Raw genomic sequence first — 23,762 nt, forward strand, 5'->3', positions numbered from 1 at the left:
GACATATGTAGACCTGATACAGGTCTAGTAGCATCCATACACAAACACATGCTAGACTGAGACAAGCACTCAAAACAGTCACACCTTTCAGATTTCCCTGATAAAAAGATTAGGTTCCTAAATCATCTATTGTGGTTTTTGCATGATTATGCATTTCAGCACCTTAATCACTCCATGGATGTTAGATGCAGACTGCTGAATGCTTTCCAGGAAAGCTTTGAGAGATTTGGGATCATAGGGAAGCATAGGAATCATTTATCATCCAAGAATTTGGAAGTTTAAAATTTGAAAGAGATTGAACTTCACGACTTGCAGAGAAGGGAGGGTAAAAACAAAACCTTGCCTATAATAGGAGAGGTATAGAGGCAGATATATTATTTCTCTGTTCAAGAACGTCTCTAGACTCACCACACCAATTTCTTTCTGTGCATTTTTGGTGCCATCATCTTCCAGTCTCTCCTCTTCCTCCTCATCAAACAAGCTTAACACTTTCTTAGCTTGGGTCTTGACATCTTTCTCCAGAGCTGGTGGTGATGTTGCAAACAAATCTGAATTGCTCTCTGGCTCCAAAGATGTTGCTGCAAAAGGCTCCACCAAAATAAATAAATACATCAAGTTTTATTTAGTTCAGGTTTGCCCCCTCAAACCACTACTTTACTGTTTAAATGCCAGCAGTGGTCAGAGTTCTGTAATCTGGTATCATAGCAGACTACTAAATTCAATTCATTTTTCCTAAACAGACAGAATAGCTAAACGCAGATTACCAAGATAGATTTCAATATAAAGAACACGCTTTATGGCTCTGAAAGGAACAAAGGCTTCCTCCTGGTACCCTTAACACCACAGTGCTGTTGATAAGCAGCTTTCTGCATAAGGTTTCCTCCCCATCTATAAGTCAGGCTGTCTCTGCTCCACGAGGCTGCATACAACAGTTTTGATATTATCTATGAGGCACCGAGTTCACACAACTTGAGATTCCTTGGAGTAGGCAGCACTACCTGAACACTGAATGTGATCAGGAAAAACAAAGTGTGATAATAGCACCCTGGAAATCCATCAGCTGCTAATACTCCAACAATCACTCAGTAGGAGAATACCCAAGAGTAAGTTCTGCTGAAGCTTCTTCAATAATGCACTAAAATCTCATTTTGTAAACAATGGAACCCAGGAGAAACTCACGATCCCAAGAGACAGATTTCTACTGCTACCAAAACCATTTATAATTCACCAAACAGTATGCTCAAACAATAAAGTTACTGAGCTTTACAAAGCCTATGCATTAGTATAGGCTGCTTTTTGGAAAGGAGAGCTCTATGAATGTGAATAAAGATTGCCTTGTCCAGTATGGAGGGGGGAAAAAAAACAAACCCCAAATAGAAACTTCTCATGCATGCCAGCTGGAAAACAAATTTAAAAGTCATTTACTCAATTTTTGGTCAGTTTGATCAAGTAATTCTGCTAAAGAAAGATTGAATTACTCTCTCTTTAGCAATAGCAGACACAATCCAGAAAACTAATTCTGTCCTGAAGCAGCGCCACTGAACTTTGAAACTGAACCTTTGCCAAGCTTCATATTAATGTAAGAAAATCGCTTACTTTTTCCTTTGTATGCTGCCCTGCAACATCTGTTCCTCTAGACACGGGAACTGCTCCAGGCTCTTCTAAAGACCACAAGGTATCTTCTACTTGGTTAGACTTTGCCTTATCTGGCAGATCTTCCTTTTCCTCCTTTTCTTCGTCACTAAACAAAGGTGGTGCTTGTGCTGGTTTTACTTTCTCCTGCAAAATTAAGAGAACGTTATTGACACAAAATTGCTTGGTGTACAGGAAGCACTTATTGCTGTGGGATAGCAGACTCCCAGTGTGCTATCCGCAGGGGTCTATGTGGACACTGGTAACATGCTTGACATCTCTTACTTTGCTCCCATGGGGCTTTCTGATTTGTGACTTTTGATTTCTATTGCTATAGGCTCTTAAGACTGAATGAAGAGTGCCAGGAAGCAGCTGCAAGCTTAGAGCAGATGCTGTGGGAAACCCGTTTAATTACTGCACTGGTTCCTGAGACTTCCAGCAGCCAGACCATGGCTTGCCTGTTTTTTTTGTTTTGTTTTTTTTTCTATTCCCAAGCCTATGCTGAACCCAAACTGAAAAAGACAGGGCCTTTAATTATAATTATGTTCATGGCAACTGTTTTCCTGGTAACCAGAAAAGCAAAATTGGGGAGCAGGGGCACACAAGTTCAGGGAGTCCTACAGATACAGCTGAATTCAACTTCTGCAATTCCTACTTAATATTTCAAAGCACAACCAGACAGACAGCACACTGTGGGTTAAGCTGACAAGACAGAGGATAGCATAAGAGCCCTCCACAGAGGGTCAGTCAGCTTGGGCCAAGGTGGCACAAAGGATGAAATCCCAGCTTCGCAGTCAGCAGTAAGCCATTTGTTCCTGTTAGCGGTACCTTTCAGCTGAAAGCTCTTAACACACGCACACGCATTTAACATAAATTAAACAAGTGTAGGGTTGGTGATCAAGACAATTTTGAAATCTTTTAGGCTGATGTTAGAAATTTTACATGTATGAATTCAGCCTACCCTGATCCACTTCCAAGTTTGCTAGAACTACTATTGTCTAGAACAGTTTGGGTTTACATTATCTATCAAGGAAGATATCCTATGAAAACACTGTGCAAGTGTTCTGTATTATTTTTAAAAGAAAGAGAAGGTACCACTGTGGCCTTTGAAGCTGAAGGAAGCAGTGTTGATTGGGAACTGAAGAGTGACTCTCCATTAACAGCATCATCTTCAAACAGCAGTGATACCTTCTGTGGCTTTCTTTGGCTGCAGGTGAGGAAGAGAAAAGTTGAAGATCAATGCAAAAGTTTCAGGGCCCATGTACTGCATCTGTTTAAGTATAACTTCATTTGCAGGGTCTGGTCTCAGATCTAGGACTATGTTTCCTCACCATATCAACAATTGTACCACCACCCCTCTCATCCGCACAGCTTTCTTGTGAAGAGAAGGGAGTATCAAAAGGTATCAAAGGCAGGAAAATGGATTGCCCAGTGCAGTGGTAGGGAGGAAAGCAATCCATCATAGACATAAAAGCGGTGAAAGAGCCCGGCCCAGCCCACTCAAGCATCTCCACTTCCTCCTCAATAACACTAACAGGAGACAACACTCAATATGTCTGACTCTGTCAGGTTTTGAGGACAGTGTTGAATTGTTCTGAAAAAGCATTCCCGTTTCATCCCAAAGGATTTTCACCTCTCTTTAGTGATTGCAAATAAATCCTCCTCATCTTCTTCCTCAAAGAGGCTCGTCTTCTTCACAGCTTTAGCTTGACTGATGGTGCTAGCTGATTTTGTAGGTCCCTCTTTTCGGTTATCTTCTGAAGGAGGAAGTTTAGGAGGCTTGGAGATATTCCAGTGTTCCTGAAAAATAAGGAACATTTAAGTTTCTTTTGTCTTGGTCAAAGCCACTTTCACATCTTCTCTACAAACAGAAACAGTCAACATCTTGGCAGTCCTTGCATCTCTCTACCAGTTTCTTTTCCTGCCTTTGTGTTAGCTACTGACATTGTTCAGGCTTTGCAGAGGGCCCAGCCACCTTTTGGCATATAGTATTTGCCAGCACAACAGTGTACACATACTTTGCTATTATATTTAGTTCTTCAACTTTAGTTCAACTTCTTGAGAGTTGCTCTCAGGAAGTGAGATCAGTGCAAACTGCAGTCATACTACTCATGTGAGTAAATTCAGAGGCTTTCCAGACCATTTTTTAGTTATTAGTGCCTCTGATTTTCAATTAAGTCGTAGGACACCACTTAAGAGTGCTGGTCATTTATGTTTCATTTTTCCCATCCCCACACTTGAAAAAACAAACAAACAAACAAACACCCTGACTATCTAGAACTGTTAAACTTTCCTCACAGAAATTAAGGCAGTAAGTGGAAGCAAACCCACTTTTTCCTCTTTCAATATTTTAAAGTCAGGTTTGTTGGCAGCAGCCTCCTCCATTTATTATTGACCTTTCTATAAATTACATTGAAAATAATGATACTCTCTTCCACATAACTTCTGTTACCCAGATCCAGAGTTAATTTGAGCCAAGAATCAGCTTCCTTGGCTGCAAACAAGTCAGAGGAATGAGGTAGCCATGGCACATGAACACAATCAGAGTCTGGCTGTGGTTCCTATCTCAACAGTTTTATGCTTTGTCCATTAATAAAACCAAGTAACTCCTTTCACCCAAATCTCACTCTTCATTACCTCTTCATCACTGCTGAACAGTAAGCTGGAAGCTTTCTTGAGTGGCTCTGACTGTTTTGCTTTCTCTTCCAGAGGCTTTTCCTGTTGCTTCTTGGCAGGTACCACACCAAAGAGATCCTTAAAAGAAATTAAAAAACAAAGCCATGATGGAAAGCTCACTGAGAAGTCATTAGCATGCAAGACACTGTTGCCACCTACTTCTCATATGAAAGACAAACATCTTTTTCATGAACCCTTTCTGAAGGCTTTCTCAAGCACGTTAACAGTATATTGTAGTTAAGGGAATTCTGTGCACACAGCATTTGATAGACAGTTTCTACATCTATGCAGTGGTATGGAGAATGAATCCCATTTACAAGGATAGGCAATGGGCAAGCTGAACCACTACCACTGAGCAAGAACTGCAACTTTCACCTGAAGACATGCACGCCAATTATTATACAAATATCAGAATACACAAAAACAGATGCTGACTTTGCTACATAACACTCAGTTATGATTTGCCCCATTCAGCCTGAACATCAGTTCCATAGTGGAACCTTCCCGGCAGAGACAACTGCATTAGAAAGTGTTTCACTACCCTGCCAGTTACTTCTGCAAACAGCCCCTAGTCAGAAAGGAAGTGAGTTGGAAGCAGCCCCTTCCAGAACAGGAGACCATTAACTCAAGTTTGCAGACATTCCTGGTCTTACAGCTCTGAACATGGCTCCTGTTTGCCTCATGTTAAAACTATATAGTAACCTTAAGTCACCATGAAGGCTGCAGGTCCAGAGTTGAAATCTCTCTGGAGAGCGTTTGTGAGGGAGAAGAGGGTACAAAAGGTAAGGAAAACACACACTAATCCAGATTTGAAAAGCTTCTTGCACAAACTGTGCTCTCATCTCAGTCTCTACACTAGCAGCCACAATTTTTACATACTGAAAAGAAAGAAGAAAAAAAAAAAAAGCCACAACAAACAGGAAGCAAGAAGTCCCTATGTGGTTAGCTACCACAGGCCAGGATAAAGCAGCTTCTCCAAGTTCTTATCAGTTCTCTATATCTCAGTGCTCCTTAGCCACACAAGAGCGGCAGTATCCTTAGTGTTTAGGTCCAGAAACTATATGCAGTGACTAAAATACTAAGAACCCAAGAGAGTACTTGCTCAATTCTCCTCCTTGATGCTGTCCGCATGCACAGAACTGTTACACAATGTAAGATGACCAATTTGGTGCTCCAAATTTAGCATTTTTAAACACCTGTTTCCTGCTGCATTTGCAAGGCTGGTCAGGAGGATTCCCATACACAGACTGGATCAGGAAGTGGCACTTACCTCTTCATCATCATCAAATAAAGAGAGTGGAGTTTTTGTCATGGACTTGCTGGTGGGGAGAGATGGAGCTTTAGGCTTCACAGTTTTACTTGATGAAAACAAGTCCTAAACAAAAACATCACAAAGAAACATCACTTTGTAAAGCCATGCTATACACTTAAGAACTCTAAAAAGGACATTTACGTTCTTCCTTAAAAAAATGTTTAGTATTCCTGTGAAGTCAGGAAAGACTGTTTCTCAGGCATGCCAATGACCTAAAACTCCATGGGGATTTCCTTCAGCCTTGCAGATTAATTGCTAGCTGGAAGTCCAGGACACAAGGGTAAACACATGCAGTCTTTCATGATTCTTGCTCTTGACTTGCTGCTCCCCCTGCCCCCATCAGACTTTTAATTTATACCTGTTTGTACCACACAAGTTCAGGTTTCCAGTGTTGGGGAACAAAGCCTGTCAGATTTCACCCTTGGAGCAAAAGTGAACTTTCACAAAGACCAGGAATAGATGCACAGATGTCCTCAACCTTATGGGTAAACAAGGAGTCCCCTAGATACCAGTGAACTGAAGTTAGCGTGACCCAGATCCCAAGGATTTCTGTAGTGATTTAAGAGATACTCACTTCAGAATCCTCCTCATCAGAGAAGAGGCCCCTCTGTTTCCTTTGAGGTGCTTCAGATAAAGGCTTGAAGTCATCACCTGAAGACGGCTGACTCTTTAAGACAAAAAAAGAGAAACTCCATCTGCACGCATTTAAGGTCAGTAAGGACAGGCACCCTGTATGTCCCTTTCTACAGGATGGCATCCCAGCAGTCAAAGGGACACAAGCTTGCCATCCTAGAGCTCAAGTCCCATGTGCTATGTGAACAGCTCTTCCTCAGCCAGAACTATGCAAAGGTGAAAAGCAGATCTTGACATAGGCCTGCTCTCCCACCACCTTACTTCTCAGCAGAGAATGCATGCAGCAACTCATATCAGGCCACATTGTGCGTTAAAGGGAAAAATATTTTTTAAAGCCATATTCAGCAAAGAAAGAGGGCAGTTTCTGCCAACCATCATTTCCCTTATTAGCAGTGTGCAGCCCAAGCCTGCCACCAGCTATATTGCCATTAAAGTCAGAATGATTCCAGACCCAAACACTACTGTCAACAAGGCTGGAAGATAAAATAGCCCTTGCTTCCTGACAGTGCTGCTGAATCAGTTGTCATGCTCTCCCCCAGGAAAGCGAAGTGCCATGAGATCTGAGCAATGGCTATGGATGACCTCCCATCATTGCTCCTGCTCCACTGACCATGGATACTTTTGCAATGCACCAGAAACAGAAGCTGGCTTTGGGCCTTGTGCTCAAGTGCTTTTTATAAGGCTGCATGGAGAGAGTCCTACAGCAATTTGCATCACACACGCCTAGCTCTGTATACTTCTCAGTGTGGAGGGGAGAAGAGTCACTGTAGCTCATTATGTTCGTGTACTGCTTAGACAGTCAGCATGAACACATACAGTTTGTTACAGAAACAAAGAGCATTACCGCTTTTCTCAAGACACTGCTCTGAAAAGGAAAGTAGAGTGTGAATTAGGAAGGTCTTAAAATTCCATACATGTGTCCTCAGGACAGCATTTAAGGCTTTCTAAAACTTACAGTTTTCAGCTGAAAAGTAGCTTTTTGAACACTCAAAGTTTTGTATATGCTTCAGTAAAACTGTGACACCCACACTCCTATTCTAAAATATATACAAGCAACAGGTTACCAGTAAAGTTCCTGTCTGTGGTCTGTATAAGTGCAAACACAGTTTCTACACAGAACCATGACACCAAAGGTTCTTAAGTCAGGCTGGCTTTTTTTCCAGCCATGAACTTCATAAACTGTTTTTGTCATTGTTTTGTTCTTAAACTGAGACTTCTCATTTTGCTCTCACTTCAGTTCTGCTTTAACAATATTCTTCTAACCATTGTCCGCCCTGCAAACAACCTAAATAAACCCAAAATCTGAGAAGCAAAAGTCATTTATGGACACTTGAAGCACTTTGGTCACAGAAGACCCTATGAACATAGTTCTGCTTCACAAACATGGCATTTCGATATCATTTTACATGGAAAGATGACTTCAGCTGCAGTAATAACTTCTTCCTCAAACCCTGAGGATATGATCCATTTATATTCCATTACCTTTTTTGCCGTGACCGTCTCCCTGTGACTTTCTATTTCTTTAGTTGTGCTGGCAGCCCCAGGAGAAATGGCAGGTTTTTCTTTGAACAAGTCACCCTCATCATCATCATCAAATAGGTCAGCTGTAGACTTGACTGCATTAAGAGACAAAACAAAAAGGGAATGAATAGAACAGAATAGCCACTACTGAAAAAGAGGAGAGAGCAGTTGTAAAAGATACCATGCTCCCTTTTTAAAGCTGACCAATACCAGAGATCTTGAAGAGAAAAAAACTAGGCATGCTCTCAAAATCAAACATCATTTACCTGAGAGCACTAGTAACAGACAATGCAGTCAACATCCATTGAGCTGGAGTCAGCAGGCACCTCTAAATTCCTGAATGCAGTGTTTTGCATTAGCTTGGCACCTCTAAAGGCCTAGAGCCTGCTAACAAGTAGTGCTGAGCACAGGAGCTAAGCACTGAACTCATTGGGTTCCTATCAGTTTGAATTTTGATGACCCTTAATGTTTAACCTGCCACCGCACACATACAGAGGTACCTGGATCTGGAGGCTTTTTACTTGCTCCCCCAAAGAAGTCATCGTCATCATCATCAAACAGAACAACTTTCCCAGGCTGCTTAGTAGATTTCTCTGTACTCCTTGCTGCAGGTTTCTTGTTTTTTTCCACAGTTACAGGGGAACTAAAGACGTCACTCCCTCCTGCAGGTCAGATGGGAGAAAAAACACACACAATTATTACCAGAGTTACTGAAAAGCTTCCTAAGTGAAGCCAGGCTGATAGTTTCCATCACAGCAACTTTTGATGCATTCCTGCAACAATGTCTCATCAAAAAGCATTAACTAGAAATTTCATGGTAAAATCAAGTTGCAGACTGATGGCCTCTCTCTCACACTGCAAGCACTTCTTTCTAATACCTGCTTATCTCCCCTAAAACAACAGTCAGCTCCTGTGTTAAAAGTAGCAAACCCATCAGTCCCACTGTGTTTTCTACATGGAATTCCCAAACCAGAATAGTATTTAACAAACTAGTAAGCTGAACAAATAGAAGTGATAAGGTACCTGGGGAGAGGGAAGGTAGATGACTGAGCTCTTCCAAGGAGCAGATCTTGTCATGCAAAAATCACTGATACCACTACCACTGTTTGAGTTTGGTCCCAAGATTCCTGAATACTTTAGACAGATAGTCTGCAAACACTTTTAGCCTTTCTGGTAAAATAAGCAGTCTGGTTCTAAGTCATCTTTTTGCTCCTTATATATAGATACTTGGAAACAGTGAAGAAAAGAGACTAATTGAAAGCCTGGTAGAAAGAGTAGAACTGCTATCTGGTTAGAACTCTGCTGATTGCATGAATTTAGAATCACAGCAGCAGTTCATCATTTAAAAAAATAAATATCACAACTAGAAAATGCCACAGGATTTACAGGAATACAGTCAGGGAACCTGTCTAGATAGTTATTATACATTCTTCTGTTCCTAAACGGGTTGTTCACTGGGAGTGCGTTCATGAAGTGATTTTGAAGAGCAAATGAGCTGGTGACTTTAGCCTGTCTACAAGGTACTGAAAAGATGCGACAGAACACTTTGAATAAATGCTGCATAGAACTTAATGAACAGAACCTGATTAGAATGATGGCAAATTCACTGCTTATGCAATGGTACCTCCAAGAAAGAGCAAAGGATAAAGAAAATTGCTATTTGCTGTTTTGAGCTTTGCTATCAAGTCTTACAATTATGTAGAATGACCAGTGCTGACATGTACCTTTGATCTTGGAGTAAAAAGGCTGTATTTGCATATTTCCTACTCTAATGTGTGCTGAAGGCTCAGTTCGCTAAAGTTGTTTAGCTGTATTAAACCAGGCCTTTATTAATAACGGGAAAAATTAAAGCTGAGTTAACTCAGGCAAAGACCCTGCACAGAGACAGTAACTCAGTTAATTCAGAAAGACTGAGGACATGCTGCTTCTTTTCATGGCTCAGACTGAAGTTGTATATGCAACACACACCTTAGCCGTTTGTTGTTGTATTTTTTGTTATTTTTGTTTGTTTGTTTGATTGTTTTTGGAAAGCTCTAAGTTACAGATTTGCTCCTTCTCCATGTATGCAGATCCTCATAATCAAAATGGAAGAAACATGAGTGGTTTTATTTACTTGTGTCACAAAAAGAGGAACTTGAATACTGTATTTATAATCTCAGGGAATATGATCTAGTCTGAAATATCAAAATGCATTTCCTTCACAAAGTATAAAGGGAAGGTGTAACTGTGTACCGCAGATTTAAACAGTATATTACTAGTTAAAGCAACACACATCTTTAAGAGTAAGCTAGCATAGCAGCAGCTGTCAGCTTCCAAAGTTATCTCCCATCATTGACACCTACCTTCAGAGCTCCTACAGAATCTTGATTAAACAAAGCATGCTGCAAGTTAGGCTTAGCATGGTAGAAGCGCCTGTATTGGTCATTAAGCACATGATCAAGCAATGCAGTGTTGCTGTATTTTCGCAGCTTTCTTCTTTAAAAGCTCTCCAGTATGGTTTAAAGAAAAGAGCATTTTGTGCATGAAGGAATATGCTATTGAACAGGTCATACCTGGGAACAGAGACACTGCACCTGCTGGAACTTTCTTTAAGGACTTTGTAGAGGATGCTGAAATCATAGGAAGTACAATACAAATGGATGTACTTGCTTTACAATGTCAAAGCCTTTAGAACTCTACCACAGAAATAGGAATCTGAGAAGTCTTCTGAGCTCCAGTTTTTGCTCAGTGGCACAGAAGTCTTTAGACATTCTCCTTGAACCTCTTTCTTTTTGCAGATACATATAAGAACAGTCTAGCTTTCTATGGTCCATTAAAACTTGCCTATGAAACCAAAGCTTACAAATATGGAACACATCTACACACAGCAGTATTTACAAGGGTTGACATTCACATATTTGAAACTACTTCAACACAATGTGCCTAAACCAAAATGTCTTAGTCTCCAAAGCCATATATGAAATTTCAACTAATACAATGCTTCAACAAAAGCCACTGCAGTACAGAATGCATCAGATTCCTGAAGAATCTGGCTATATAGCTAATGTGAAACTTACGCATTCATCAAGCTGTGAGGATCAATCTTGACCCCACTCAAACCCACCACCAGACACTGCAAAGTACTCTTCAGCAACAGGAACCCATTGTATGCAGCTCTGCCAATACCAGCAAAGATCTCATTTTTAGCTCCAAAAGAACAGTTATGTGTAAAGGATCACAGTGAACAAATGTGTAAAATTCGAAGAAAACATAGCTGTTCTCTATCAAGATTGGGGAAGAGAGCTGCCAACAATTGCTACTTCAGACTTCCCAATTCAGAAAGAACAACACACTACCCGCTAGCTGTGATAAATCCCAGCATAGACAGGACTGCAGAGTTGGTTCTTACCTTCATTTATCATGACTTGTTCCTCTTGCTGTTTTGATTCTTCTCCTTGTGGTACCTCAGCAAAAAGATCACTCTAGTAATAGACAAAAATGAATCGTGAATTTGTCTGTTATAGAAGACAGATGTCAACTTTTCCACACAGAATATCCCCTTCTGAGCCAAGACAGAGGTAACCACCACTCCCTTCCCAATGGTATGTCTGCACATACATACTTAAACCCAGCTACTCAAGAGTTAACCTGAGCACAGACATTCAGAAAGGTAGCTTTTTCTAAAGTTGAATTTACACTGCAATTCACTCTGATTATCAGTCTGTTTACCAAAGAGAAAGAATGAACTTTCATTTGCACCTCTTCAAGGGCTTACACTAATTAAACTACAGCTGTTTAGGTCCTGGTTACATTTCCTCCAAGCTTTCCTATTAAGGCTTACATAGTAAGGTTTAAAGGAAGAATTCAGGTCAGAACACACATAAAAATACTCCTGAATTTCATGTGCATAAGATGAATGATTTATATTGTTGCCAATGAGTCTCCAAAACACTAATTTGGTGCAGATATATACGTTATAGCTCAAGAACATTGCAAGACCCTCGCATAAGAGTCTTTGAGGAGCAGCACACACAGGTCACTCCCCTTCGCTTCACAACCCAGGGTAGCAAACTCTTACAGCACACAGAACAGCAGTTAAACAGAAACAAACCCATTTTTAGTACATCCAAACCCAGAAGAAACCTGTGTCTGCCTTCTGGTTCAGTAAGGCCTCCTCCACTGCATAAGGTAAATGAAGATATGTTACCCTTCCTAGATGATTTTTCAGCTAACAGAAAAATACTATGTATATGTGGGCAGGCAACACTCAGAGACGTCTGCTTGGCTGTCCTGTATCTAGCAGGATAAGGAAAACTGCTTGATAATAAGTAAGCAATAGAGTTTAACGATACCTTCATCTGAATTTGCACTGACATAAAGCTGGCTAACAGTACCAGATTTTATTTTTTTTTAAAGCTGTTAGCTGCCACTTAAAAAGAAAGCCTGCTAGTTGTGTTTTGTTTTGTTTTGGTAATTTTCCTCCAAATAATGGCCACACCTGAGTGGAAAGCATTGCACAGAACTATCCTCTTCCCATCACACAACACCCTTGACCAGTGCATGTTGGATATATTCCAGCAGATTGGCACAGTAAGCTTTAAGTCAGGTGTACATGAGGTCTCCTCCCAAATTCAGTCCAATAGCCTCCTTGGCTCCAAGGAAAATATAATTTTTGTTCCTCTAGTTATAACTAGAAATATAACACCCTGCAAATGCAGTGATTTACCTACCATTTTGGACAAAGCTGAAGTGTTAGTAGTATCAGCTGCAATAATTTATTTTACACAGCTTTACAGTAAGATTCTTAAACCTTATTAATTTTAATATAAATCCTTTGTTTTAAGATGAACAAACCGTATGGTGTTCGGTTTACCTCCACAGACAGAAGTGAGGTACTGAGCATACTCTGCTGGAATCAGAACCACTCTAGCGTAATGCCAGGACAACATTTGAATTTCTATCAGCACCACTGCAGAAGAGAGGGCTTTGCGCCAAGAGAAACACAAGCATCTTACTTGTGTGGTTTTCTTTCTCCACTGGAAAGATAACACTGTCCTATTATGCCTGAATGTTACCAAGCAACAAAATGTTGCTTCGTCTCACTGCTGTCCAGAGATGGGGTTCTGAGGTTGTGTTTTTTTTGTAAGACACACACACATCGCTATTTCTATCCTCTCTTGCATTCTCACCTCATCATCATCGAAGAGACCTGTCCCACCACTGAAGAGTCCACCCCTTGAACCAAATGGTGTGAAGTCTTCATCTGTCAGCTTAGGAGGCTTGAAGATGTCATCATCATCATCTAGAAAGCACAAGAACCAAGAGCTGTGAATAATTTGAGGAAATGGGATAAAGGGACAGCCAAAACAAGAACTAGTATAATTCCAGCCCCTCCCTCTTGTAAAGATGATACATACAGAGAAGGTGCTGTAGATGGATCAGGTTGTACATGGTTACTCCACAATGCCCCATTTAAGAAACTCTCACTAGGCCTATTTCTGGCCCTGTTTGGCACATGCAGCACAACCTAGATTTGTGTACACACTCACCCTGAAGGATGTTCACTGATATCCCACCCAGTTTCTACTGCAGATAACACATTTTCTAAAGCAGTGTCTTACAATCCAGCCAATGACTGAAAAACAAGAGGAAATCCTACCATCTGATGGAACTCTAGCTTCCTTCTTCTCTTTTGGGATTTTCCTTGTTTTAGTCTCTGGTGACAGGGCTTTATGAAGAAAAGTTCAAAATAATGAAATGTTACTTGTAACCTGTGCTCAACCTATAGTAAAAAGAACCTTAAAAAAGTAATATAATCAAGCTGGATTATATGTCTTCACGTATGTATAATCAACCCACTGAAGCAGTTCTATAAGGTACAGATTCTAAAATACACACTTAAAATCATAATGGCATCGTTCTGGCAGACGCTATAGGTTCAACATGGTTGCCCACACACTGACTAGCATCACCCAAGACGGCAGAGAGCAATGCAGCATTACAGATGGTACAGCTCCCACACAGGGCATACAGAACCTTTGAGCACCTCAAATGGCTCCAGACATATGTCATGCCATGATTCAGTTACAAATCCATAAGTTTTATTCCCTCTCTCTCATCACTCAACAAGGTTATTTCAATAAACAGAAGACTTGCCTGTAACTCAGTAAGAAGCTACTCTGATAGCTTTTAGTACTCCAACATCCAAAATCCTAGCTAGACTGCTTGAACCAAGTAAGAACAATTACATATAGAGACCAAAAGACTGTAAAGACCACAGAGACCAAAAGACCGTAGAGACTATAAACACGAAAACACTACAGAGACCGTAGAGACCATATACACCAAAAAAAGACTATAGAGAATATAGAAAACAAAAGACTATAGAGACCACAGAGACCACAGAGACCAAGAGACGATAGACACCACAGAGGCCAAAAAAAAGACAATAGAGGCCAAATAAAAAGACCAAAGAAGAGACCAAAAAAAGAGATCAAAAAAGAGGCCAAATAAGGTCCAAAGAGACCAAAAGACTTTAGTGACTATAGAGACCAAAGACCACAGAGACTATTGACACCAAGAGACCACAGAGACTATAGAGACTATGGAGACCATGGAGACCATAAAAATACCATAGAGATCACAGAGTAGAAAGACCACAGAGACCATAGAGGCCAAAAAAGACCATAGAGACCAACAGGAGACCAAAAGCCTGTACAGACTGTAGAGACCATAGAGACCAAAAGCCTGTAGAGACCATAGAGACCAAAAAAACACTATAGAGACCATAGAGACCAAAAAAAGACTACAGAGACCACAGAGACCAAAAAAAGGCCATAGAGACCAAAAGAGTGTACAGACTGCAGAGACTATAGAGACCAAAGACCAAAGAGACAATAGACACCAAGAGACCACAGAGACTATAGAGACTATGGAGACCATGGAGACCATAAAAATACCATAGAGACCACAGAGTAGAAAGACCACAGAGACCACAGAGGCCATAGAGGCCAAAAAAGACCATAGAGACCAAAAAGAGACCAAAAGCCTGTACAGACTGTAGAGACCATAGAGACCAAAAGCCTGTAGACACCATAGAGACAAAAAAAACACTATAGAGACCAAAGAGACCAAAAAGAGACTACAGAGACCACAGAGACCAAAAAAAGGTCATAGAGACCAAAAGCCTGTACAGAATGCAGAGACTATAGAGACCAAAGACCACAGAGACTAGAGACACCAAGAGACCACAGAGACTATAGAGACTATGGAGACCATGGAGACCATAAAAATACCATAGAGATCACAGAGTAGAAAGACCACAGAGGCCATAGAGGCCAAAAAAGACCATAAAGACCAAAAGGAGACCAAAAGCCTGTACAGACTGCAGAGACCATAGAGACCAAAAGCCTGTAGAGACCATAGAGAAGAAAAGCCTGTAGAAACCATAGAGACCAAAAGCCTGTAGAGACCATAGAGACCAAAAAACCTCTATAGAGATGATAGAGACCAAAAAGAGACTACAGAGACCACAAAGACCAAAAAAAGGCCAGAGACCAAAAGCCTGTACAGACTGCAGAGACTATAGAGACCAAAGACCACAGAGACTATAGACACCAAGAGACCACAGAGACTATAGAGACTATAGAGACAATGGAGACCATGGAGACCATAAAAATACCATAGAGATCACAGAGTAGAAAGACCACAGAGACCATAGAGGCCAAAAAAGACCATAGAGACCATAGAGGCCAAAAAAGACCATAGAGACCAAAAGGAGACCAAAAGCCTGTACAGACTGTAGAGACCATAGAGACCAAAAGCCTGCAGAGACCATAGAGACCAGAAAACCACTATAGAGACCATAGAGACCAAAAAGAGACTAAAGAGACCACAGAGACCAAAAAAAGGCCATAGAGACCAAAAGAGTGTACAGACTGCAGAGACTATAGAGACCAAAGACCACAGAGACTATAGACACCAAGAGACCACAGAGACTATAGAGACTATAGAGACTATGGAGACCATGGAGACCATAAAAATACCATAGAGATCACAGAGGAGAAAGACCACAGAGACCATAGAGGCCAAAAAAGACCATAGAGACCAAAAGGAGACCAAAAGCCTGTACAGACTGTAGAGACCATAGAGACCAAAGACCACAGATACTATAGACACCAAGAGACCACAGAGACTACAGAGATTATGGAGAGCATGGAGACCATAAAAATACCATAGAGATCACAGAGTAGAAAGACCATAGAGACCATAGAAGCCAAAAAAGACCATAGAGACCAAAAGGAGACCAAAAGCCTGTACAGACTGTAGAGACCATAGAGACCAAAGACCACAGAGACTAGAGACACCAAGAGACCACAGAGACTATAGAGACTATGGAGACCATGGAGACCATAAAAATACCATAGAGATCTCAGAGTAGAAAGACCACAGAGACCATAGAGGCCAAAAAAGACCATAGAGACCAAAAGGAGACCAAAAGCCTGTACAGACTGTAGAGACCATAGAGACCAAAGACCACAGAGACTATATAGACTATAGAGACTATGGAGACCATGGAGACCATAAAAATACCATAGAGATCACAGAGTAGAAAGACCACAGAGACCATAGAGGCCAAAAAAGACCATAGAGGCCAAAAAAGACCATAGAGGCCAAAAGGAGACCAAAAGCCTGTACAGACTGTAGAGACCATAGAGACCAAAAGCCTGTAGAGACCATACAGACCAAAAAACCACTATAGAGACCACAGAGACCAAAAAGAGACTACAGAGACCACAGAGACCAAAAAAAGGCCATAGAGACCAAAAGCCTGTACAGACTGCAGAGACTATAGAGACCAAAGACCACAGAGACTAGAGACACCAAGAGACCACAGAGACTATAGAGACTATGGAGACCATGAAGACCATAAAAATACCATAGAGATCACAGAGTAGAAAGACCATAGAGACCATAGAGGCCAAAAAAGACCATAGAGACCAAAAGGAGACCAAAAGCCTGTACAGACTGTAGAGACCATAGAGACCAAAGACACCAACAGACCACAGAGACTATAGAGACTATACAGACTATGGAGACCATGGAGACCATCAAAATACCATAGAGATCACAGAGTAGAAAGACCACAGAGACCATAGAGGCCAAAAAAGACCATAGAGACCAAAAGGAGACCAAAAGCCTGTACAGACTGTAGAGACCATAGAGACCAAAGACCACAGAGACTAGAGACACCAAGAGACCACAGAGACTATAGAGACTATGGAGACCATGGAGACCATAAAATAACCATAGAGATCACAGAGTAGAAAGACCACAGAGACCATAGAGGCCAAAAAAGACCATAGAGGCCAAAAAAGACCATAGAGGCCAAAAGGAGACCAAAAGCCTGTACAGACTGTAGAGACCGTAGAGACCAAAAGCCTGTAGAGACCATACAGACGAAAAAAACACTATAGAGACCAAAGTACCAAAAAGAGACAACAGAGACCACAGAGACCAAAAAAAGGCCATAGAGACCAAAAGCCTGTACAGACTGCAGAGACTATAGAGACCAAAGACCACAGAGACTAGAGACACCAACAGACCACAGAGACTATAGAGACTATAGAGACTATGGAGAGCATGGAGACCATAAAAATACCATAGAGATCACAGAGTAGAAAGACCACAGAGACCATAGAGGCCAAAAAAGACCATAGAGACCAAAAGGAGACCAAAAGCCTGTACAGACTGTAGAGACTATAGAGACCAAAGACACCAACAGACCACAGAGACTATAGAGACTATACAGACTATGGAGACCATGGAGACCATCAAAATACCATAGAGATCACAGAGTAGAAAGACCACAGAGACCATAGAGGCCAAAAAAGACCATAGAGACCAAAAGGAGACCAAAAGCCTGTACAGACTGTAGAGACCATAGAGACCAAAGACCACAGAGACTAGAGACACCAAGAGACCACAGAGAATATAGAGACTATAGAGACTATGGAGACCATAAAAATACCATAGAGATCACAGAGTAGAAAGACCATAGAGACCATAGAGGCCAAAAAAGACCATAGAGACCAAAAGGAGACCAAAAGCCTGTACAGACTGTAGAGACCATAGAGAGCAAAGACCACAGAGACTATAGACACCAAGAGACCACAGAAACTATAGAGACTATAGAGACTATGGAGACCATAAAAATACCATAGAGATCACAGAGTAGAAAGACCACAGAGACCATAGAGACCAAAAGGAGACCAAAAGCCTGTACAGACTGTAGAGACCATAGAGACCAAAAGCCTGTAGAGACCATAGAGACAAAAAAAACACTATAGAGACCACAGAGACCAAAAAGAGACTACAGAGACCACAGAGACCAAAAAAAGGCCATAGAGACCAAAAGCCTGTACAGACTGCAGAGACTATAGAGACCAAAGACCACAGAGACTATAGACACCAAGAGACCACAGACACTATAGAGACTATGGAGACCAGAAAAATACCATAGAGATCACAGAGTAGAAAGACCACAGAGACCATAGAGGCCAAAAAAGACCATAGAGACCAAAAGGAGACCAAAAGCCTGTACAGACTGTAGAGACCATAGAGACCAAAGACCACAGAGACTATAGAGACTATGGAGACCATGGAGACCATAAAAATACCATAGAGATCACAGAGTAGAAAGACCACAGAGACCATAGAGGCCAAAAAAGACCACAGAGACGAAAAGGAGACCAAAAGCCTGTACAGACTGTAGAGACCATAGAGACCAAAAGCCTGTACACACCATAGAGACCAAAAAACCACTATAGAGACCACAGAGACCAAAAAGAGACTACAGAGACCACAGAGACGAAAAAAAGGCCATAGAGACCAAAAGCCTGTACAGACTGCAGAGACTATAGAGACCAAAGACCACAGAGACTAGAGACACCAAGAGACCACAGAGACTATAGAGACTATAGAGACTATGGAGAGCATGGAGACCATAAAAATACCATAGAGATCACAGAGTAGAAAGACCACAGAAGCCATAGAGGCCAAAAAAGACCATAGAGACCAAAAGGAGACCAAAAGCCTGTACAGACTGTAGAGACCATAGAGACCGAAAGCCTGTAGAGACCATAGAAACCAAAAGTCTGCAGAGACCACAGAGACCAAAAAACCACTATAGAGACCATAGAGACCAAAAAGAGACTACAGAGACCACAGAGACCAAAAAAAGGCCATAGAGACCAAAAGAGTGTACATACTGCAGAGACTATAGAGACCAAAGACCACAGAGACTATAGACACCAAGAGACCACAGAGACTGTAGAGACTATGGAGACCATGGAGACCATAAAATAACCATAGAGATCACAGAGTAGAAAGACCACAGAGACCATAGAGGCCAAAAAAGAGCATAGAGGCCAAAAAAGACCATAGAGGCCAAAAGGAGACCAAAAGCCTGTACAGACTGTAGAGACCATAGAGACCAAAAGCCTGTAGAGACCATACAGACCAAAAAACCACTATAGAGACCAAAGTACCAAAAAGAGACTACAGAGACCACAGAGACCAAAAAAAGGCCATAGAGACCAAAAGCCTGTACAGACTGTACAGACCATAGAGACCAAAGACCACAGAGACTAGAGACACCAAGAGACAACAGAGACTATAGAGACTATAGAGACTATAGAGACTATGGAGACTATGGAGACCATAAAAATACCATAGAGATCGTAGAGTAGAAAGACCACAGAAGCCATAGAGGCCAAAAAAGACCATAGAGACCAAAAGGAGACCAAAAGCCTGTACAGACTGTAGAGACCATAGAGACCGAAAGCCTGTAGAGACCATACAGACCAAAAAACCACTATAGAGACCAAAGTACCAAAAAGAGACTACAGAGACCACAGAGACCAAAAAAAGGCCATAGAGACCAAAAGAGTGTACATACTGCAGAGACTATAGAGACCAAAGACCACAGAGACTATAGACACCAAGAGACCACAGAGACTGTAGAGACTATGGAGACCATGGAGACCATAAAATAACCATAGAGATCACAGAGTAGAAAGACCACAGAGACCATAGAGGCCAAAAAAGAGCATAGAGGCCAAAAAAGACCATAGAGGCCAAAAGGAGACCAAAAGCCTGTACAGACTGTAGAGACCATAGAGACCAAAAGCCTGTAGAGACCATACAGACCAAAAAACCACTATAGAGACCAAAGTACCAAAAAGAGACTACAGAGACCACAGAGACCAAAAAAAGGCCATAGAGACCAAAAGCCTGTACAGACTGTACAGACCATAGAGACCAAAGACCACAGAGACTAGAGACACCAAGAGACCACAGAGACTATAGAGACTATAGAGACTATAGAGACTATGGAGACTATGGAGACCATAAAAATACCATAGAGATCGTAGAGTAGAAAGACCACAGAGACCATAGAGGCGAAAAAAGACCATAGAGACCAAAAGGAGACCAAAAGCCTGTACAGACTGTAGAGACCATAGAGACCAAAGACCACAGAGACTAGAGACACCAAGAGACCACAGAGACTATAGAGACTATAGAGACTATGGAGACCATGGAGACCATCAAAATACCATAGAGATCACAGAGTAGAAAGACCACAGAGACCATAGAGGCCAAAAACGACCATAGAGACCAAAAGGAGACCAAAAGCCTGTACAGACTGTAGAGACCATAGAGACCAAAAGCCTGTAGAGACCATAGAAACCAAAAAACAACTATAAAGACCATAGAGACCAAAAAGAGACTACAGAGACCACAGAGACCAAAAAAAGGCCATAGAGACCAAAAGCCTGTACAGAATGCAGAGACCATAGAGACCAAAGACCACAGAGACTAGAGACACCAAGAGACCACAGAGACTATAGAGACTATAGAGACTATGGAGACCATGGAGACCATAAAAATACCATAGAGATCACAGAGTAGAAAGACCACAGAGACCATAGAGGCCAAAAAAGACCATAGAGACCAAAAGGAGACCAAAAGCCTGTACAGACTGTAGAGACCATAGAGACCAAAGACCACAGAGACTAGAGACACCAAGAGACCACAGAGACTATAGAGACTATGGAGACCATAAAAATACCATAGAGATCACAGAGTAGAAAGACCATAGAGACCATAGAGGCCAAAAAAGACCATAGAGACCAAAAGGAGACCAAAAGCCTGTACAGACTGTAGAGACCATAGAGACCAAAAGCCTGTACACACCATAGAGACCAAAAAAGCACTATAGAGATCACAGAGACCAAAAAGAGACTACAGAGACCACAGAGACGAAAAAAAGGCCATAGAGACCAAAAGAGTGTACAGACTGCAGAGACTATAGAGACCACAGACACAATAGAGACTATAGAGACTATGGAGAGCATGGAGACCATAAAAATACCATAGAGATCACAGAGTAGAAAGACCACAGAGACCATAAAGGCCAAAAAAGACCACAGAGACCAAAAGGAGACCAAAAGCCTGTACAGACTGTAGAGACCATAGAGACCAAAGACCACAGAGACTAGAGACACCAAGAGACCACAGAGACTATAGAGACTATAGAGACTATGGAGACCATAAAAATACCATAGAGATCGTAGAGTAGAAAGACCACAGAGACCATAGAGGCGAAAAAAGACCATAGAGACCAAAAGGAGACCAAAAGCCTGTACAGACTGTAGAGACCATAGAGACCAAAGACCACAGAGACTAGAGACACCAAGAGACCACAGAGACTATAGAGACTATGGAGACCATGGAGACCATAAAATAACCATAGAGATCACAGAGTAGAAAGACCATAGAGACCATAGAGGCCAAAAAAGACCATAGAGACCAAAAGGAGACCAAAAGCCTGTACAGACTGTACAGACCATAGAGACCAAAGACCACAGAGACTAGAGACACCAAGAGACCACAGAGACTATAGAGACTATAGAGACTATGGAGACCATAAAAATACCATAGAGATCGTAGAGTAGAAAGACCACAGAGACCATAGAGGCGAAAAAAGACCATAGAGACCAAAAGGAGACCAAAAGCCTGTACAGACTGTAGAGACCATAGAGACCAAAGACCACAGAGACTAGAGACACCAAGAGACCACAGAGACTATAGAGACTATAGAGACTATGGAGACCATAAAAATACCATAGAGATCACAGAGCAGAAAGACCACGGAGACCATAGAGGCCAAAAAAGACCACAGAGACCAAAAGGAGACCAAAAGCCTGTACAGACTGTAGAGACCATAGAGACCAAAGACCACAGAGACTAGAGACACCAAGAGACCACAAAGACTATAGAGACTATAGAGACCATGGAGACCATAAAAATACCATAGAGATCACAGAGTAGAAAGACCATAGAGACCATAGAGGCCAAAAAAGACCATAGAGACCAAAAGGAGACCAAAAGCCTGTACAGACTGTACAGACCATAGAGACCAAAGACCACAGAGACTAGAGACACCAAGAGACCACAGAGACTATAGAGACTATAGAGACTATGGAGACCATAAAAATACCATAGAGATCACAGAGTAGAAAGACCACAGAGACCATAGAGGCGAAAAAAGACCATAGAGACCAAAAGGAGACCAAAAGCCTGTACAGACTGTAGAGACCATAGAGACCAAAGACCACAGAGACTATAGAGACTATGGAGACCATGGAGACCAAAAGCCTGTACAGACTGTAGAGACCATAGAGACCAAAGACCACAGAGACTATAGAGACTATGGAGACCATGGAGACCATAAAAATATCATAGAGATCACAGAGTAGAAAGACCACAGAGACCATAGAGGCCAAAAAAGACCATAGAGACCAAAAGCCTGTACAGACTGTAGAGACCATAGAGACCAAAGACCACAGAGACTATAGACACCAAGAGACCACAGAAACTATAGAGACTATAGAGACTATGGAGACCATAATAATACCATAGAGATCACAGAGTAGAAAGACCACAGAGACCATAGAGGCCAAAAAAGACCATAGAGACCAAAAGGAGACCAAAAGCCTGTACAGACTGTAGAGACCATAGAGACCAAAAGCCTGTAGACAACATAGAGACCAAAAAACCACTATAGAGACCATAGAGACCAAAAAGAGACTACAGAGACCACAGAGACTAAAAAAAGGCCATAGAGACCAAAAGAGTGTACAGACTGCAGAGACTATAGAGACCAAAGACCACAGAGACTATAGAGACTATGGAGACCATAAAAATACCATAGAGATCACAGAGGAGAAAGACCACAGAGACCATAGAGGCCAAAAAAGACCATAGAGACCAAAAGGAGACCAAAAGCCTGTACAGACTGTAGAGACCATAGAGACCAAAAGCGTGTAGAGACCATAGAGACAAAAAAAACACTATAGAGACCACAGAGACCAAAAAGAGACTACAGAGACCAAAAAAAGGCCATAGAGACCAAAAGCCTGTACAGACTGCAGAGACTATAGAGACCAAAGACCACAGAGACTATAGACACCAAGAGACCACAGACACTATAGAGACTATGGAGACCAGAAAAATACCATAGAGATCACAGAGTAGAAAGACCACAGAGACCATAGAGGCCAAAAAAGACCATAGAGACCAAAAGGAGACCAAAAGCCTGTACAGACTGTAGAGACCATAGAGACCAAAGACCACAGAGACTATAGAGACTATGGAGACCATGGAGACCATAAAAATACCATAGAGATCACAGAGTAGAAAGACCACAGAGACCATAGAGGCCAAAAAAGACCATAGAGACGAAAAGGAGACCAAAAGCCTGTACAGACTGTAGAGACCATAGAGACCAAAAGCCTGTAGAGACCATAGAGACCAAAAAAGCACTATAGAGACCACAGAGACCAAAAAGAGACTACAGAGACCACAGAGACGAAAAAAAGGCCATAGAGACCAAAAGCCTGTACAGACTGCAGAGACTATAGAGACCAAAGACCACAGAGACTAG

General features: G+C 41.6%; 1 protein-coding gene across 8 annotated transcripts in view; it reads right to left on the reverse strand.

Moving 5' to 3' along the window:
- WASHC2C (WASH complex subunit 2C) overlaps positions 1–23,762 on the reverse strand; it is a 143,788-nt gene that overhangs the window by 12,607 nt on the left and 107,419 nt on the right. For 2 of the 8 annotated variants that reach the window (XM_072039550.1, XM_072039546.1), the window contains exons 11-24: positions 13,413–13,481; positions 12,943–13,055; positions 11,163–11,235; positions 10,327–10,383; positions 8,275–8,436; positions 7,736–7,869; positions 7,098–7,118; positions 6,195–6,287; positions 5,579–5,683; positions 4,270–4,386; positions 3,266–3,432; positions 2,728–2,839; positions 1,595–1,779; positions 409–592 (exon numbers count right to left, since the gene is read on the reverse strand). In XM_072039550.1, coding sequence (XP_071895651.1) covers positions 409–592; positions 1,595–1,779; positions 2,728–2,839; positions 3,266–3,432; positions 4,270–4,386; positions 5,579–5,683; positions 6,195–6,287; positions 7,098–7,118; positions 7,736–7,869; positions 8,275–8,436; positions 10,327–10,383; positions 11,163–11,235; positions 12,943–13,055; positions 13,413–13,481 — 1,592 coding nt within the window. The remainder of the gene's footprint in view (positions 1–408; positions 593–1,594; positions 1,780–2,727; positions 2,840–3,265; positions 3,433–4,269; positions 4,387–5,578; positions 5,684–6,194; positions 6,288–7,097; positions 7,119–7,735; positions 7,870–8,274; positions 8,437–10,326; positions 10,384–11,162; positions 11,236–12,942; positions 13,056–13,412; positions 13,482–23,762) is intronic. The other 6 variants (XM_072039552.1, XM_038180915.2, XM_038180911.2 and 3 more) reach the window with 5 other exon arrangements.

Source organism: Anas platyrhynchos, chromosome 6 (genome assembly GCF_047663525.1).
Source record: "Anas platyrhynchos isolate ZD024472 breed Pekin duck chromosome 6, IASCAAS_PekinDuck_T2T, whole genome shotgun sequence".
NCBI classification, from domain to species: Eukaryota; Metazoa; Chordata; class Aves; order Anseriformes; family Anatidae; genus Anas; species Anas platyrhynchos.